General features: G+C 35.8%; 1 protein-coding gene across 2 annotated transcripts in view; it reads left to right on the forward strand.

Moving 5' to 3' along the window:
- Positions 1 to 18399, forward strand: part of PTPN3 (protein tyrosine phosphatase non-receptor type 3) — a 97930-nt gene that overhangs the window by 60084 nt on the left and 19447 nt on the right. For both annotated transcript variants that reach the window (XM_059836170.1, XM_059836171.1), the window contains 5 exons: positions 6384 to 6582; positions 7565 to 7642; positions 8599 to 8655; positions 13578 to 13734; positions 15517 to 15683. In XM_059836170.1, coding sequence (XP_059692153.1) covers positions 6384 to 6582; positions 7565 to 7642; positions 8599 to 8655; positions 13578 to 13734; positions 15517 to 15683 — 658 coding nt within the window. The remainder of the gene's footprint in view (positions 1 to 6383; positions 6583 to 7564; positions 7643 to 8598; positions 8656 to 13577; positions 13735 to 15516; positions 15684 to 18399) is intronic.

The raw sequence follows: 18399 nt of genomic DNA on the forward strand, positions 1-18399 counted from the left end.
AGAGTTGGAGGGGAAGGAAATGAAATGATGAACTAGTATACAAAAAGGAAATTCACTTGCACTGTGCTATGAATTTCTGGAAGTACATATATGCTCCTAGTGTAAGTGTGATGCATCATCTGGTGAAGGTACTGCACTGAAAATAGATTTCCTGAACGTATGCTGTATTTGTTCAATTCTTTCAGCTTACCATTTTGATAGACAATAAGCTGTAGCTGCATAGTGAGATCTGGTGAATGTACTATGGGAACACATCATTAATTTAACAAAAATTTTGTGAAGAAAATTTTTAAAGCACTACAGTTGATGAAAGTACCCTTCAGATGTATCCAGCCAAGTCCTAGTAACTACTTTCTTGGTAGAAAATTGCAAATAAATTTAAATTTTTTTCAATATGTTATTTATCCTTAATTTTTAATCATATACAGACGTGTTCAATTCGTTGTTCTTACAAAATCTACTGCATTTCACAAGAGTCTGTTGTCCTTGTTCATGTACTTCAGTCTTTCTCAAGGAAGATGTCCTTCTAATACTAGGCAATGGATCTCAGAACATTTCTATTAGTTTCAAATCAGGGTTTTAAGACTACTAATAGACTTTTATAAGTTTTACTGTGCTCTTCCACTCAAATATACATAAAAATAGTACATGTATACGTTTTGCTTACATGTAAACCTTTCTTTTAAAATACATATCCTTATTAAAATGTACTGCACTTTCCTTGCCAGTTCAAAAAACATCTAAAAAGAAAGTCTCAATGTTGAATTGCAAATCTGTGATAAGACAAATTTTGCAGCAAGCCAAGCAGTTGCAGAATATCAGAATACATGAAACTTTTATGGAAAGTCAGTAAACTGGAATATGGTCCATAGAGGCACTGCAGAGTAACTGAAAGTATCCTTTTATGGGTGATGGCAGCAGCTTACAAATGCGGATGTTTGGAATTTATAGAAAATCACTGAAAAACTTGTGTATACCATGAAGGCTACAGGCTTTTTCTGTAATGGTACTCTTAAGTATGCAGTACAAAGAATCTATGTGGCCTTCTTATACAGTTGTATTGTTTGTAAAAATGCTGAACGTTAACTGTGCAAGTTATTCTGTGTATAAATTTCTCTAAAAGGCAGCAAATAAGTGCTACTGTAAATATCTTCTACTTACTTGGCTTATGAATAATAATCCCAGTTTTAATGGTGAGTTCTCAGAAAACAGGTGATAATGGAAGTGCTGGCACTCTCAGTCTCCCCAGCCCTGCAGGTGTTACAATAAAAGAAGCTTTAAGAACCTCAAGAACACCACAAGGGCATAAACCTACAGATGTTTCCTTCAGTTGTTTGTTAAGGGGGAGTTTTGCTACAGTTCTATTGTTTCAGTTGTCCCTTTTCTCTTGGGGTTTTACTCTGCTGTAGTTTATCATCGTCAGTTCTCAGAATAGTAAATTCCCTGGTAGGGCACGCCAAAATGGGGAGGAGGGGTCTTTCCTTAAGATCTTTTCTTTCTGTCCTCCTGACAGAAGAGGAGAGTTAGATTATTACTTTTTTGGGGGGGCAAAGAGTTTTATTATAAAGATTATCACTGACAGAGCAATCTATAGTGGGTGAAAGATTGAAATGGCATCGTTTTAGATATATTGTGGAGTAAGGAAGAGAAGTTACCTGCAGTTAGTGTTTGCTTGTTGGCTGTACCAATGGAAAGCTTAGTCTCCTTGCAAGGAAGGGCGCTCTTTCTTGATGAAAAAGTTGAATGGCTGGTCTGGTGAGTGTGCTCTTTTATTGACTTAACCTATGGTCCTTGTCCTGTGTTGTGAAATGAGGAAGATATGTTAGTAAAATGTGGAATACTGTATAGCCAGAAAAGATCATCTAGTTATTCATGTTAACCTATTAGTGAGTAATTAAATGTTAGAAACACTATTTAAGTTGTGGAGATGAAAATTCTGCAGCTATAGCATGCTGAGCTACTAAGGACTTTAGGAAGACACAGCTGCATTGTCCCTGATGAATTCTTTTAAGCATTGAATTTGGTCACTTTCTAGGTCAAATTTTTGGTTACCTTTTTCCACTTTAAAAGTTTGCGGAATGATTCAGTAACTCTTTCAAAGCTGATATGTTTGAATTAAGTGCAATAATTCAACAGATAAACCTTCAGCAAATATTACTAAGAATTTATATCCCACATCTAAGTCTCCAAATATATCGGTGAGATGATGAAAAAAATGCTGTATGTTTATACACAGTGTATGAAATGGAAGCCCAAGTTGTTGTTTTCTGTCTCAAATGACCTCACTCTACTGAGGGGGAAAGAGGGGAGATACTGTATTAAAACAGGGACGTTGCATCTGTTTGCATCACAGTTTTATGGGATGTAAATTTTTGGTGAAGCCTTTTGAAAGGGATAACTTATAGCAATGTGAATTCCACACAGAATTTGCTAACAGAGCTGTAGCTCTACTGTGGCAAAAAAAGATGTACAGTTTCATTGTTCTTTGCCTCACAAGGAAATCAATTAGCTTAAACAAAAATAAATTCAATGTTTCTTTATTTTTAGCATGACTTCCCAAGGAAATAAAGCTTATGTCATTGCACTGCCTGTGTGCCTCTGTTCCCACTTTAGAATATCTGGATGACTGCAGTCAAATCTAACAAAGGAGTCGAGTTTTCAAAGATGCAGACTTTTCTACAAGATTAGTGAAAGTCAGTGACTAGGCAGAAAAAAATCCTTGAACTGATCTTATCCTCACACTGAGCAATTACAGTACAAGTTCAATGGTTGTGTGTTCCATTTAGATGTGGATTGATCAGGCAGCAAGTGAGTGCACGTTCCCAAAAGATCATCTGTGCACTGCTGGCACTTAGGGGGTAAAAATACTATGGGGATTGCAGACAAGGAGAACCAGAGGTATTTGTGGGAGAATGGGGGTGGATGTCAGTGGAATCAGAAGGGGAGCATGACTGCAGTGAAAAAGGAAGAAGTTTAGTGCTTTAAAAAAAATATCAAAAGTACACATAACCCAAACCTCCACAAATTCTTAGGGAATCAAGCTTCACCATCTCTGCCTCTCAAGGAATAATTTCTTCATCTTGTAAAAGACATATAAAGAAATTTAACTAGACTGATACTGCTGCTATTTTTACTGTAGTTTTGATGAAACATAGTACATAATTCTGAGTATTGAGGTTGTTTTAGAGAACAATAATTGAAAATTTAACTGCATACTGTGAATTCCCTCCTATAACTTGACAGTTCAACAACTGTACATTCAAACCAAACTACTTCATGTTTGTATTTTTCCAGCATGGACTTATATCACTCCGGGTTTTTTGGTCACTACTTAATTAAATTTGTAAAGCTATCCCATCTGCCTGAAACTTACTTTGCTTTGCAAGCACCTTTTTGGTAACTTTTACTTTCAAATTTATCTTAGTATCACAGCTATTGATTTAATTGATATAATATAGTTTAGCTCACTGTTTCAGGTGATTTCTGATTAAGCTAATTGAATGCCTTGGAAAATGCTATGTACTGCAAATTTTTCTTGCTTTTCCATGCTAGATTGTCCTCATCTGTGTAACCACTTCTGCTTTAGTTATGCTTTGTCTTAAAGTTCTCTGTCAACATCTGTTCTGCTCTTGCATTATGCGAACATGTAAGAAAATTCATGCTTCTGAAGCAGCCTATGCTCACTTCTCATTACCTATGCATGAAGATTTTGCCACATTTGACTTACCACAAAATACAGTCAGTGACATCTGTAGTCATTGTGATCCACATGTAAAACTTTCTTAAATGATGTAGTGTGTCTTGCTAAATAATTGCCTCAGTAAACTCCTACATAATTTAAGTTGCGGTAGCAGATGTGTGTTATCTGTAGTTGGGCTTGTGCCAAAAGTGGAAGTGAGTGGTTAGAGCTGCCCTGGGATTTCTGACTGTTTCATAAATTCCATAATTGTCTGATTCAGACTTTCAGCATAGGATTAAGTCTTCTTTAATTTACTGTGAGCACATCTTTTGGCTTTTATGCAGGCATATTTTTTTTTGTTAGAGTTTAGTTCTTGTTTTCCTGAAGATTTAACTTACGTTCATTTACTGTGTTTTGTGGGTTTTTTTTAAACAGGTCATCTGAACAAGGATCGCCAAAGTGAGTTTTATTTCAACTTTTTACTATAGAATCTCCAGCTTTAAAATATATAATAAAATGCATAACTTGAACGGATTTTTCAAAGTACTGGTCTTGTATGGTTAGAAGACACAAGTAAATGTATAAACCAATGAAGTTTGTAATTTTTTTTTCACAAATCCTTAAGTTTTTGGATCAGGATGGGGAAAGTCTTAAGTCCTAATACACCCCTAATCACTATTAAAAAAAAAGTTGGTTAAAAACTGTTGTAAAAGTTTAGTGATGCAAAAATCCACTGGTAATTTTATCTGGTAACTCTTCATAATAGTACCAGAGGCATTAACTGAAATATATTGTCATATTTTTCTGGTATTGTTATTTTTTTTTCTACACTGAAAAATTATTATATCTGTAATCTCAACTTGTAATTGAAATTTTTTTTGGTTTGGGGATTTTTGTTTTGTTTTAAATTACTATGTTCTGAAAAACTTATTAGGATGTATTTACATAGAAAATGTTTCTACTTGCTTACCATTGACCACACAGGAATCATGAAGAGTCCTGGAAGCTATCAGATAAAAACAAAATTTTGAAGAGTATAATTCCTTTAAGTGTCATTATAGTTCAGTACTTCAAAGTATTTTCAAATTCCTGAGAGCACCAAGTGAATAGTATCTCCCGAACACTGGAAAAATATTTTCTGTAATAACTGAATATTCTGCAAATGTTGCACAAAACACTTCATTCCCATTGCCGAGTACACATAGTATAATTGAACATCAGAAATATTATGGCAAGAATAAGTTTGCTTGATGACACCTTTCAGAATGTTTGTTTGTTGCAGTCAGATTTCCACAAGCTGAGAAATAAATGTTTGCATTATTAAAGTTTGCAATGCAAGTCCTGTATGTTAAAAACCTAAGCTACATTCCTCTATAGTGTAGTATTACTTCTTCATTGACAGCTAGCAGTGGCTGCTGGAAATGGTTCAGAAAAACTCACATGTATAGTTAGACTAGGACCAGAGCAGAGATGAATGTTTGAATTTACAAATTTCAATGCCCAGGTTTACTTGCATGTACTTCTGCTAGTTTAACCCTGTGAGAATTTGATGTCGCTTTTAGGGATAAACTGCAATAAACAACTAACAGCCCGTGTACTTCCAAGGATCAAATATGCTTCACTGAAGTGCTGGATTGTGAGTAGCAGTGCAGAGTATTCTTGCAAGATATACTGCCACTGAGCATAATAATTTATCATGTAACTGAAAGGTCTGTCTGCAGTGGGGTAATCCAAGTAGCTAGGACTCAGTTTTTGCGATATGCAACGCTGTGTGTTAAGCAATATGAAACAGTGTCTGAGCTATACCTGAGCTTTCTCCAGGACAGAGGTTTTCACAAAGTACTATGTAGTATTTATAAACACGGAGCAGTTAGTATGTATGGTATCTGTGAGTTTGACCCAGTTGAAGAAGGGGTTTAGTTGTATTAGATAGAGATCTCTATTTCATTTTCTTCAGAAAAGGACATGTAGGTAAATGAATGTTTGAATGGTCCTGGAGCACTACCAGGCAATTTGGCCAATTCTAAGATTTGAGGTGCTCATTTACTTACCCATTTTTTGTTATCCTTGAATTTTAAGGTTCTTGACTCATTAGGCCAGGTCTTCACCCCCATTTAATTCTGGGTCCTCCTTCACAGTTATAGTGACCTCAACAACAGAATGTGTTAACTGTCATTACACCTTTCCTTGCCACTTCATTTCCTATTTCTCTGTCAATTTACCATGGCTTTTCTGCAAAGCACCTTCTCCCAGAGGGATAAGGTTGAGATGGCGCTCATAAGAGGGAGGAATGAAAAACAAGTGCTTTGCAAGAATGAGAGTGGTATCATGGTAAAAGGTTTTCATGGGTAGGATTGGCAACTGAAGTGCCTTTCCCCTGGGATTCAGCTCTCTTCATGTTACTGCGATTTCCTGTACCATTGCAACAGTGCCTTTCACTGCTAACATCCAAATATTTTTGCTAAAAATGTTTTTGCTACTCCAGTTTTGTTTTGTCCATTCTTCTGGATGTCCACTGATCAAATGATAGGCTTAGATCATACTCCAATCCTGTTACCTTACACCTCAAGAAGTGGTGTTAAATCTGAAGTATAAAGTTTGCTTGTTCTTTTAACTGGGCAGTACATTTGTATGTTTTACTATTTAATTTAAAAATCTGGATAGCGATACCTTTGTAATATTTATTTATCCTTTTTAAATGAAGGAATGTATTGGGAAACAGTCCAACGCGGAGTTCTCTGACCCGTACCTCACCTAAAGACTTGCCTCAGTCTCCCAATGGAGTTGGTAACATTTCTGGCTCTTACCCATTGGAAGGGGTTGATAAACAGTTCTTAGAAACATACGACAGCATTACAAAAAGTGGCTCAACAGAAGATTCCAGTCAGTACTACTGCGATAAGGTATGTTCACTTGCCTTCTTTTAAGGTCAAAACTAGTACTAAATGTAGCTTTGAGCTATAGATTAAGAACCCATAAAAAGTGTGGTTGTATTCCAGGGTAAGCATATTTTATGCAGTAATAAGAATAAATCTGGTCTTACTACTCCAATTTAGCCAAGATTGTGTACACAGTATGATAGGCAAGTCTGCCAACTACATTGATTTCTATAGTGTCCAGGTTTCCAGAAGCATCTCCAGGGGAAATTCCTTGTGGAATGGGAATACTTACGTTGTTAAATCTTATTCCTCCAAGGAAAGATCAGATAATTCAAGCCGCTGTATGTCTTGATAGCAGGCATAACTCCGCTTTATCCCAGGCATCTCCTTTTTAGAGCTCCTTTGAATTCTGCACTGGCTAGAGAGCAGCTGCTCCCTACTAGCGTTACGGTAGTGGATCATTCCTCTCCTTTTTGCAGCCTGTTCCAGAGTGGTGCTGAACAGCTTCCTAACCTCCCTGTCCAGTAGCTGCTGCCAACTTTTAATCCTTCTGGCTTGTGGATCTCTTGCAGAAGATACCAATGTACCCATTTGCAGGAGAAAAATTGGGGAAAAAGTAGTCACTTCATAGTCCTTAGTGTAGAACTGATTAAAATGTGTTGCACCTAACATTTTTTTTTCCCTTTTAAGTCACCTTTACTAAAGACAACACACTGAAAATTTTAATAGAGGCTATCAATTGAGAAAGCTAAGATGAGAGTAACAGTGTTAGGACAGAGCAAGCAGAGAACATATTTGCTGTTATGTATGTTGCTATTTTTACAATTTAAAAGGTTACAATAATGAGTATATTCTGTAACCTTAGCTTCTTCCAATTTTAAATGTGGATTTACATAGAGTGTTTTTGTTCAGTACATCTAGATTTGGAGGCATTATTTTCTAATTTGCTGCTATTTTCTTTTAAAAATTAGAAAAGTTTTGGTTTGTTTTTTTCTCTGTATTGCAGAATGACCTAATTGAGGGAGATTTACTTTTGGTGCGTATCATACCAGATGAAGATGGGAAGTTTGGATTTAATCTAAAGGTAAACCAGCAATCTTTTAGTTATTTTTAAATGCTTTATAAAGATACTATGATCTTAATTCATGATTGTTTTTCATTTTTAATGCAATGCTTTGGAGAAAGCAATATGTTCTACAGGAATTTCTTATGGACCAAGAGTTTTTAGAAGTGGCAGTCTGATCCTTAAATGCTAAAGCAACATTTACAGAAATAAGCCTCTACTAGTTCTATGGTTTTCAGTTGCATATACTATGGGCATGGCACATTTCCAAAGGAGACTGCCTATTTGGCTGCTTAAATATGAACATGGAAGCCTAATTGAAGGCATCAACTTTTGGAAAATTGGACCTCTGTATTATAAAACAAGTTAAATAGTTTGTGCTATCCAATTGTATATATCCATTAAAAATCATATTGGAAAGGTGAATTTATGAAGAAAATGGAAATTACTATTGATAATTGACTATTGTAAATTTTTGACACTGAAATTCCATTTAAGCAGATAGTGTAAAGTAGCCATAATATCAAAATCAGGGCAGAGTTTGATCTTTTCACCTTGGACATTTATTGGTGGGGCAGTGATAAAATGTCATGTAAAGAGAATAAGGGAGTACTGGAACTTTGATCCTACCTGATCCCTTGCAGGTTCATCACAACATTTAAGAATGCTGTCCATCTTGCAAGTTCAAGTGTTGAATTAGGCTTGCTTGAATAAATGCTGCGTTTGATCTGTTTATTGCCTGTTAAAATATATGGCCAAGCAAAGACACTGGGTCTAGTTTGCTGGAAATTGGTAGATTTAAAGACACTGCACGCTCCCCCATTTACTGATGAAAATTCAATTTTACTAACCCTGCCTATAATGACGGAGCATAACATTCATAAAAAAACAAAAATAAGTGATTACTTGTTTTAAATGCTGCTTATGCTTATTATAATTATATATTTACAGTTGTTATTTACTTCATGTTCCACTAGGGTGGTGTAGATCAAAAAATGCCATTAGTGGTATCAAGAATAACTCCAGGATCACCTGTAAGTAAATTCTTAAGACTTTTAATCCCTCCTTTTATTACTCCCCCCACTATTCACACAGGTCTGAACACACAGAAATTTGGAAACCCATAACCAGTATGAGATAGCAGCTGAGCTGTTCTCTTTAGAAACTGATTCCACCAGTGGTTTCTTAAACCATGGATGAAAAGATCTGGAAGTGTTAGCCAAACAAGATACCAGTAGAAAGCATGTTTGTTTCCCCCTGTCATCTCAAAAAGTGCATCTTGAACTGGAAAACGTTTGATGAGGGGCAGGAGCGATGACTGAAGATATGGAACAGTGTTCTTTAAAGAAGTGAGTAGTCTGGGTCCTGCAGCCTAGAAAAAAAGAACTACTTTAAGGGAGATGTAGTAGAGATCTGCAAGATTAGGAGCACTGTGAGCAGGGGATTCTAGTAGAAGAACTACAGGCTACCAAATTAAGTTACTGAAAGTCAGGTTCTTCATGCTTAGTGAAGTAGTTCTTTAAACATAAGATGGTAGACCTGTGAAACTCCTTGACAAAGGCTGCTGTGGTTAGAATAATTTTGTGGGTGGTCAGGAGAGGACAAAGTTGGGAGAAAAACCTGCTAGCAGTTACTGAACAGACAAACCACAATAGGCTGAAGAAATCCTTAGGGCTAAAAATATTTATAGGATGGGAGAGTACTTGGCAGGGGAGAGGGGGTGCAGAACATAATTGCTCTGTTCTTATTTTGCCATAGATTTTTATTCTTGTGGAAATATTTGTGGACTAGGTGGAACACTCATCAGAATCAGTACAGCCATTGAATTCTTCCGTTGAATTGTGAAATAATAATACTAATATAACATCTTGGTAACTTTTTTCTAAATGATTAGTACATAAATTTGTGAGGACATATGCTATCTTATATCAAATTTTTTTCACTCACCTTCTTCCAAAGTGTATTTCCCAACTCTCATAAAACAATTTCAGTGCAAACTTAATAGGAAATATTGCTGGCTTAATCCTAAAAATCCGATGTACTCTGTATCTTGTAGACTCTTTTGAAATTTGATAATCAGTCACAGGACTGATATCTACATGTCATAATGTAATCAAGCTAAACCAGATTGTTTGAGATGTTGTTTTTGTCACATCTATGATTTGTGGCTTGAGTTATGCAATGAACAGCACTCCTTTATGAACTACAATAATTATTTGAATAAAAGAGTAATAGGAAGTTATCATTATAACTTAAATCCACGAAGTGAAAATAAAACAGTCCTTAAAACGATTCATAGTCAGCCTAGCAAACTTCTTAAGGTGATTTGAGATACTGAAGTTGATGTAGGACAAGCAGGCTCATTCCGCAATCAGAGAATGAAAGATGCTTCTCCAGAGGCAGTGATTTCCTTTGGCAGATTTGGATTGTCTTCTGGGAAGTATTGATCTATTTTTTTTTTTTTTTTTTTTTTTCCTCTTGGATTGGAAAAGGACTGGACTTCTAACTTACAAACTTCCTTTAAGTGTCTCCAATTAGTGGCATAGGCATAGTTGTAAGTGACCAATTAGCTCTTTTACATACTAAGCCACCAAGTGAGCAAGTTATCAAGGGTCAGGGAATAAATTGGAAAGTTATCCAATACAATCTACTCAACAGCAGTGTTACAGAAATCATATCATGTTAAAGCAAGAGGAAAAAATTATACTTATTTTTAGAGCATAGCAGTATTAACATTGATTATATTGTTTTCTATAAACTAAATTTCACCTGTTCTTTGGCTGTTTAATGAAATGTAGCTGATATTTGAAAGTTCAAGTTAAGCAGTCCATGGAATACATTTTTACGTTATTTTAGCTCAATAATGCCTCTCCTTCGCTGCATTTGGTACTATTTTAACTTGCTCTAGATTCACTCATTACCCTGTAAATTGTCCTCAGGGATGCTGTTTGGTAATATTATTTCCTAAGATTATTTTTCAGGTTTGTAGGTCACTTTTTCCCACTTTCCTACAAAGAGATCTGTATTATTTGTGGAGGAGGGGAAGCAAATCTACTCACCAAAATAAGGCACTATTTTTCCTTTCACGTCCTAAAGTTCTTTAAAAAATTCCCATTTAATACAGCAGCAATCTAGTATGCTGGGAAAATCATAGGATAGATCAGCCAAAATTGTTGTGGGAGAGCATTAAATCTAAAGAACCACCATGCATTGCATCTGGTTTTTTTTAACTAAAGTCCTTTACTGATTTTTTTCACAAACAGTATTAATGTCCTAAGGTGCTAAAGAAGTCATTATGGTTTTATTTAATAGAGCTTCTCACTGAAAAATAGTATGCATGCTTTTTGGAGCAATAGCAAGGCGATTAGCATAAAATGAAACATTGGGTGTGTCAATAGGACAGGAAGCCTTTGATATAATTAATTGTCTGGAAAAGCTCAGTATCTGAAAAATTTACAAATTATGCTTTCATGGAAGGAATTAATTCTCCTTCAGTATATATTTTATGTAGTCAGATGATTCAAGTAAGAGAGCTGAGGCATTAACATGTCACATGATTAACAAAGTTTCTTTGAGTAAAAATATTAATCTTTATATGTAATAAAGAATAATAGCCAGCAACCAGCCAATAAATCTAAATTATAGGCAAATACAGCAGATCAGAAACCATTCCCTCCATGTTCTTGTTGACTTCTTGACTATCCTAGACTGATCTGATATGGACTTTATATCACTAGAGACTAATTTATATCTCAAACAAATATATTTCAGAGTGATTAAATCGATCATTCATAGTTGCATTCTTCAGTCTTGCCTTTGTAAATTGTACAAAATACAGCAAGGGAGATTTTGGGAAGCTGTGAATACCTAGTTAAATCAGTGTTGAAGAACACCATGGCTGTTCCTAAATCCCATTCTTCTGTTTACATTTGTCTCTTTTATTAATCATTGTCAATCTTCCCTACCCTTCATTATTTTCTTTCCTCATTTCTTTGGAAAAAGTTGGGGGAAACTATTTCTTTTTTAATTTTTTAAGCTGCTTTTCTGCTTGGGTTTTTTTCTTCTTGCATACATCTTTCCTTTCTCTCTCTTCTGTCTCTTCTCCTTTATCTGTTTTGTGGCACTCATACATGTCTTAAGTTTTCTTTCCTTTTAGTTTATTCTCTGACACAAGTGGCTCCCAATTTATTTTCTTCTTCATATCCTTGCCTCTTTTTTTTTATTCTGCATTTTTCTTCTTATTGGTTCTATCATTATCACTTCTTTCCATCTCTTCTATTTTTCTCTTGGTAATATAGTACATCACTGATAAACTTACTTTAGGAGCCATCAGTGCAAGGCATAACCAGGACTGGGGCTAATTAGAATGTCTTGTTCCCATTTTGGGGGTTGGTGATGGTTTTTTGATAGGGCTAAGAACATTGGATGAATAAAGTTCAGGGAACCTGTGCTGGCATTAAGGAAATACAGGGAACAACTGTGAATAGAGCATGACTGTAAATGTCTATGTCTCATTCATATAACAAATGAAATGGAGTGTATATATAAGTATATCACTCTGGTGTAGCTGGGTACTTCCTAGACAAAATAAAAATTAGGATAGCAATGAAAATAAAATGGTTACACTACTTGACACTCAAAGGTTGTAGAATCCTGCACATTCATATTACAGAATTAGAGAAGTTTGGAAGGGACCTGGAGGTCATCTTGTCCAACCCCCCCTGCTCAAAAGTCACCTAGATCCAGTTGCCCAGGACCATGTCCAGTTGGCTTTTGACTACTCCAAGGTGGGAGACTCCACAATGTCTCTGGGCAACCTGCTCCAGTGGTCAGTCACCCTCACAGTAAAAAAGTGTTTCCTGATGTTCAGATGGAGCCTCCTGTGTTTCAGTTTGTGCCCACTGCCTCTTGTCCTGTCTCTGGGCGCCACTGAAGAGAGCCTGGCTCCATCTTCTTTGCATCTTCCCTTCAAGTATTTTTATATATATATATTGACAAGATCCCCCCCTGAGCCTTCTCTTCTCTAGGCTAAACATTCCAAGCTCTCTTAGCCTTTTCTCATATGAGATGCTCTAGTCACTTAATCATCTTTGTAGCATCATCATCGTATTCTGGCTATAGCTTGAATTGTTTTGCACTGAACTTAGAGCTAAGCATGCTAAGAAGCGTGGCAGGCAAAAGCCAAACAAACCCTAGAGTTCAGCAGTTAATCTAAATTGCTGTTTCCAAGACAAGACGTAATGTAAGTTTTCATGTGAGATGGGGAAAACCTTGTTTTAGTGTTCTCTGCAGCACAGGTAGCAAAAGAATTTGTCAGAAGTGCCAGGGTACTTGAGCATCATAGGTTGAGTACTTACCTGCGTCTTCTTGCTAAAACTTTCAGTGAATGAAGTGAGGAAGAATGTTCTCTATTTGTAGATATAAATTGATATCCACCAAACAAGAATCTGATAAATAACAAAAATATGAAATGTGTATGGATTTCTTTAAATTTAAAAAGTGCATGCCTGGGGAATGTCATGTTACTTAAATTATGTTCATCAAAATCGTGTTTGGACTTCTCGGTATTCACTGCATTAAAAACTGAAACGTGTTATCTTACGTGACCAAAACAGTTTTTCCAGAAATTAATCTGCAAATGGCTATAGCCAGTGGTTGTTAAGGCTTGGAGTCTGAAATTTAGGTCTTTTAAGAGCAATCTAATGATGGCTGTTTGATAAATACGAATTCTTTTCGTAGCTATCAATATGCTGTTTGAACTGTTTCTCATCTTCATTGAGAGGCTTTGAAGCAAGAAAGACAGCTTTAGATCTGAATCCTTTGATAGAACTTCTGATACAGAAGATGAAACCTTGTCAGGAGAACTTGCTTACGTGATGAACTTAATATTCTGATGTGTTCCTGCTTACATGACTGGATGCAATGACATTAATATGTTTCTTTGGTCTTGAAACAGGCTGATAAATGCATTCCAAAACTGAATGAAGGTGATCAGATAGTATTAATTAATGGCCGAGATATCTCAGAGCACACGCATGACCAGGTGGTCATGTTCATAAAAGCCAGCAGAGAATCTCACACAAGAGAGCTTGCACTTTTGGTCAGGCGGAAAGGTAACTGGGCTAATTTTATTCACTTTTAATGTTTTTGAGACTGTTGCTCTTATGCATGGTAGTATATCCTCTTCTGTTTACATAGATGTGTTCTCAGTGCACTGGGAATAGGTCTGTGCTAAAAAGTCGATCTCCCTGCATTTGAATTAGTAGTACAAATAGTTTTAACTATATAGTTTCTTACCACTGTAGCAAAGAAGCTATCAAGTTAGAATTTCTTCTTATTTTTTAAGTCTAAAAGTCTATGAGAACAAATAGTCCCTTGCAAAAGTTTGTTTTTTGTTTGGTGTTTTTTTTTTTTTAAATATAGCATAATTTAACAAAATCCCAGTTGTGGGTTTGCAAATACCCATGGACTGTTCTCCAGTACAATTATACAATGAAACAAATCAAATAAGCTTTTTGCCTTTTTTTTTTTTTTTTTTTAAATTTCCTTTCCATTATTACAGTAGGCATTTTGTGACAATACTGACCTTGACCTGTGCTGGCTACTTGCAAAACTGCTGCCAGCAAACAGATAATCTCTGAAATATGCAGGGTCTTAAGCCTGTGTATTTAAAATATGGGGAACCCATCCAGCTTGCTCCATATTTAAACACATGCAGATCCCAAGAGTTTTCAGATGAGGTGAAACTTCTAGTTTATTATTTACTTTCCTTAAGAGCTATGGTAAGACCTTAACACACATGAGTATGGAAAGGCTTTGCACAGAGTTCCTGATTACATTAAGACTTAAAAATCTGAATCTATCACTGGGAAACAGGAGGGAATAAAATTGCCTAAATGATATGTACTTCTGTAGCATTTACTTTACTTAAAATTTCTTGTGTTTCTAGGAAGACAGATGGGCTCTCGGTCTTGTTTTCCCTGAACAGTCCTGCCCCTATTATTGTAGGCCTTTCCACTGGCTCTATGCAGTATTTAGTTTTTCCTTAAGTTTTCTAGTCCCCTTCCTACTTGCAGATAAGTGAAGTCTGCTGTCAGCTAAAGATAACCTGTGGCCCCATGCCAGTCATTTGTGTAGCCATAAGTATGAACAGCTCCCCATTTTCTGAAGTTTGGCAGATATGAGCCATTCTGATCGTTGCAGAGAATAACCAATAACCATAGCTGGACACATTTGGTGATGCAATAGCTTTCATAGAGACAGAACTGCTGTGTAGATCAGTTCATTAACGTTTGTCATGTTCTTCAACATGTTAGCAAGGAATGTCACAGAAAACTGACAAATTTTTTTATAGTTTATTAAGTTAATTCCTTCAATGGTAGCATAAGAAATTGCAAAAGATAATTCATGTGCTTCTTTAATGGTGAAGGAGTACAATATAAGTATGTTTGTGTTAGTTTTGCTGTTGAGGGCGCAAACTTATATAAGCTTCTTATAGAGGTATTCCATTAATTATGATCTAAATTTTTTTAGGGAAAACTCATTTGCTTTTTACCATGGTGGATGTTGTGATTCATTAGCCAATTCAGCAGTTCATTCTGTAAGACAAGGTTGCAGCAAAAAACTCTTTGTGCTTGGAAGTCAAGTTCTTTGCCTTCATAGATCGGCACTTTGAGGAGTTTCATTTTCTGAAAGGTCATAAGGACATTTTACTCTTAGTCGTTTCTACAGTAATATAGTACATAAAGAAATGCAGTTAAATGTGTTGCTGTTTGCTTTCCTGAGGCCTTGTCTTTGCAAACTTTGTTGTTCTTGCAAACTGGTAATTTTTCATATGTGTTGCAAACACATTAATGCTGTATGTAACGGATTTTAATTTTCAATACATCTTTCAGTAGTTAAACAGTTTGTGGAGCCTAAATCAGAAGATGAGGCTGATTCCCACAATCTCCCAGAATCTCTTCTTCCTATCTGTTCTGAATATGGTGGTGATACACTGGAGGAGTCTATGGAGCAGCTAAGGAAAGGGCTGGAAAGTGGGACTGTCCTTATTCAGTTTGAGGTAGGTAATACTCAACTCTCAGATGTCATTAATATAGACCAATAGCTGTGACCAGCAAGTAACATAAGGGCCTAATTAATTGGAAATCTCATTGCTCCTGTTCAGTCTTATCTCAAGAGACCAAGAATGTGACTTGCCCATCAGTTTCATCCTTCACTACTTAGGACAGGGAAGAATGAGTTATCAGTCTTTCATAAAACATCATCTACTGTGAAAAATGTGTTTTAATTAAGGTGTTTCTAGCTCAAGTACCCAAAGGTCACTAAATTAATATTTTTTTCTTAATTATTTTATTGAGTAGAATAGTGGGGTTTTGACAGAGGTCAGTCTTGTACTTTGTTTCTTTTTCTATGCCACTCAGTGACATTTCTAAAACATCTTTTATACCTTAAGTTAGGGTTTCAAGTTCTCATGTGTTGCCTTCTTTCAAGGAATAACAGGAGCAACTTGATAATTCCTCATCTTCTTCTCTTAGCAGTTGATATGAAAGTGTTAGAATATTAATTTCCATTTGCAGGACGTTTGTAATGTCCAGTTCTGTGGTGTTTCCCCCTGGTGATCTAAACCACTGATGGTTACTTTTGGGGCAGATTACTTCGTAGGCGAGATTCCCCTGCATATAGGATGAGACTTTGAAGAACTGCTGTATAGATTAATGAATTAATGTTTGTCATGTTCTTCAACATCTTAGCAAGGAATGTCATAGAAAATGGACTAATAAAATGTTTTTATTAGATTAGTTCCTTCAGTGTTAATGTAAGAAATTCCAAAAGATAATGTAGCTGCTTCTCTAGTGGCAAGGGAGTACAGTGTATGCATGTTTGTGCTTGTTTTGCTGTTGTAGATCCAAAGATTTATAGTAGCTTTGGAGAAACCCTGATTATGATTCATAAATTTCAGATTGTTGAGTGCTGGAGTAACTCTGATGCTGAAAACTTGTAGAACAGCAATACAATGTTTCCCTATTTTGATATTTTTTCCTTCACTGTTTTTTCAAATGCTGTGAGATTTAATGGTGGTGGCTGAAGAGTTGTGGTATTGCTTATTGCATAACCACTCTTTTTATGAGGTTTGCTTTGTTTCCAAGATTTCTGAGAGTTAAGATTCCCCTTCTTTTAAGGAACTGTACACTATGGTTCATAGCTGCTTTCCCAAATCCACAGCACTAGTTGCAATGCAGCAATAGCAATGAGTCTCTTGGTTATTGAAACAGTACTTCAAAATATATGAACTAGCCTTTCAATGCTTTGTTAATTGTCAAAGTTGTTGACTAAATTAGTGCACAAAGTTCCTGCAATAATCTTCTTAGGATATTTGATCCTTTGTGACTTCTTTCCTGACAGCATTTATAAAAGTATATTACTGATGTTACAAAAAAGCGCAAAACCATTTTGAAATCTAATAAACTAGGGGAGAGCTTAGTGGCCTTCTTGCTTTGAATTCATTGTTTGGTGATATTCAGAAGCAGAGACAATTGCAGCATCACCTCATCAGCTTTGGTGGCTCTCAAACTCTCCATTCACATTAGTACACCAGTAAATAATTAGCTAGTAGACTATGAATAATCAAGTTTTTCCAGAATATCTTCCTCCACTTAAGCAGAATTTAAGTAGTCTGTCAATGGCAAATGACTTTTAACAGGCAACAATAATGAAGCTCCAGAATTGTTGCTTAACATTAATTTATTCCTCCTTGCCTCCCAAAAAAAGCAGAAATCGCAACTTGGCTCTAGTAAACTGGAACTTGAGTTATAACTGATAGAAGCTGTTTGATTACATATGTTATCAAGTTCTCTTCTTACACGGCTTGTTTATGCTGTTTGAGTTGAAAAACATGGTGAGCTGTGATACCGAGTCTTAGGATTCAGTAAATCTCACAACAGAATAAACTTTTTGTGTGTCGTTCCTTTTCTATCAATCGAAGTAGGCAATTTTAGCTTCCTATTTGTTCCATTCCATTTTATGTATGGAACCATAATCTAAATCTTCATTAAATGTGTAAGATATAATGAGCTCTTTGGTAAGTGTTCAATGAAGTACATAAAACTCTGGCACAGCCAGGTTAATAGCTCAGTTGTAAGTTGCTTTCATTTATATTTAATACAGAAAAACTGTAGTTTTAGAATCACATTTCTTCATTTCTTTAATTGTTGTTTTTTTCCCTCTGTACCTTTTGTTGTCTTGTACAATGCACTTAATGCATTTTGAACTTAATTTATTTTTAGTTATACCCTTGCATGCCTATATTCACTCCAGATAAAGTTTGCAAGATAGGGGTTGGCCCAAAACAAGGGGAGTCACATGTTAAGAGATTCTGATACTTTAAAGCTTTGTTTTTTCAGGTACTTGCAGGGTTGAATGTCATGGTTTTCATGCACAGAGTAGAAGTTTGTTTTAATTTTTTGTATTACAGTTGATTCCAGAAAATATCAGTCTGCAGCTATTTCTTTTCTTCTGATGTCTTTTATTGCTCACTTCTTCCACCCTCAATCTCTGTTTTCCGTCTGGCACACAGTTTTACAAGAAAACGGCAACCATGCAGGAAGACAGTTTATATCAATGACTTGCACTTCCTCTTTTTTTTTTCCTACCAATTCTTCTAGAGATGATGATGGGCTAGCAACAGCAGAAATTCTTGTCATGTTAAAAAATATGAAAATCTCTTGGGTGAATTTTGCAGATAGTTAGGAAAAAGATTAAAGAAAATAACTTCTGAT

This window comes from Gavia stellata, chromosome 3 (assembly GCF_030936135.1).
Source record: "Gavia stellata isolate bGavSte3 chromosome 3, bGavSte3.hap2, whole genome shotgun sequence".
Lineage (NCBI taxonomy): Eukaryota > Metazoa > Chordata > Aves > Gaviiformes > Gaviidae > Gavia > Gavia stellata.